General features: G+C 44.9%; 1 protein-coding gene across 1 annotated transcript in view; it reads right to left on the reverse strand.

Annotated features, from left to right (window-relative positions):
* Window positions 1–3: 3 nt before the first annotated feature.
* CSUI_010047 (uncharacterized protein) overlaps window positions 4–234 on the reverse strand; it is a 2,631-nt gene continuing 2,400 nt past the window's right edge. Inside the window, exon 1 of the mRNA XM_068070154.1 lies at window positions 4–234. This exon is cut by the window's right edge and continues 2,400 nt beyond it. Within this exon, the coding sequence (XP_067917871.1) occupies window positions 200–234 (35 nt within the window). The 3' untranslated portion in view covers window positions 4–199.

Consider the following 234-nt stretch of genomic DNA (forward strand, 5'->3'; position numbering starts at 1 on the left):
TTTTCTGACTTGAAGTCGATTGTTCCAGGAGACGCAGTGAGCATTGGTCATGATGAGTCGATTCTTCAGGACAAAGCCAGAGCCTGTGCTTGTCCCCTGTCTCTGCATTTGCCAGGGAAGAGAATAGTTAGGATCTGTAAAGTCACTATAGACTTTAACGACGCTATTGAAGATAGATCCTACAGAAGGAGGCGGATTCTCATATAAAGGCGGAAGGAAAGGAGAAGAAGAAGA

The sequence above is a fragment of the Cystoisospora suis genome (genome assembly GCF_002600585.1).
Source record: "Cystoisospora suis strain Wien I chromosome Unknown contig_6599, whole genome shotgun sequence".
NCBI classification, from domain to species: Eukaryota; Apicomplexa; class Conoidasida; order Eucoccidiorida; family Sarcocystidae; genus Cystoisospora; species Cystoisospora suis.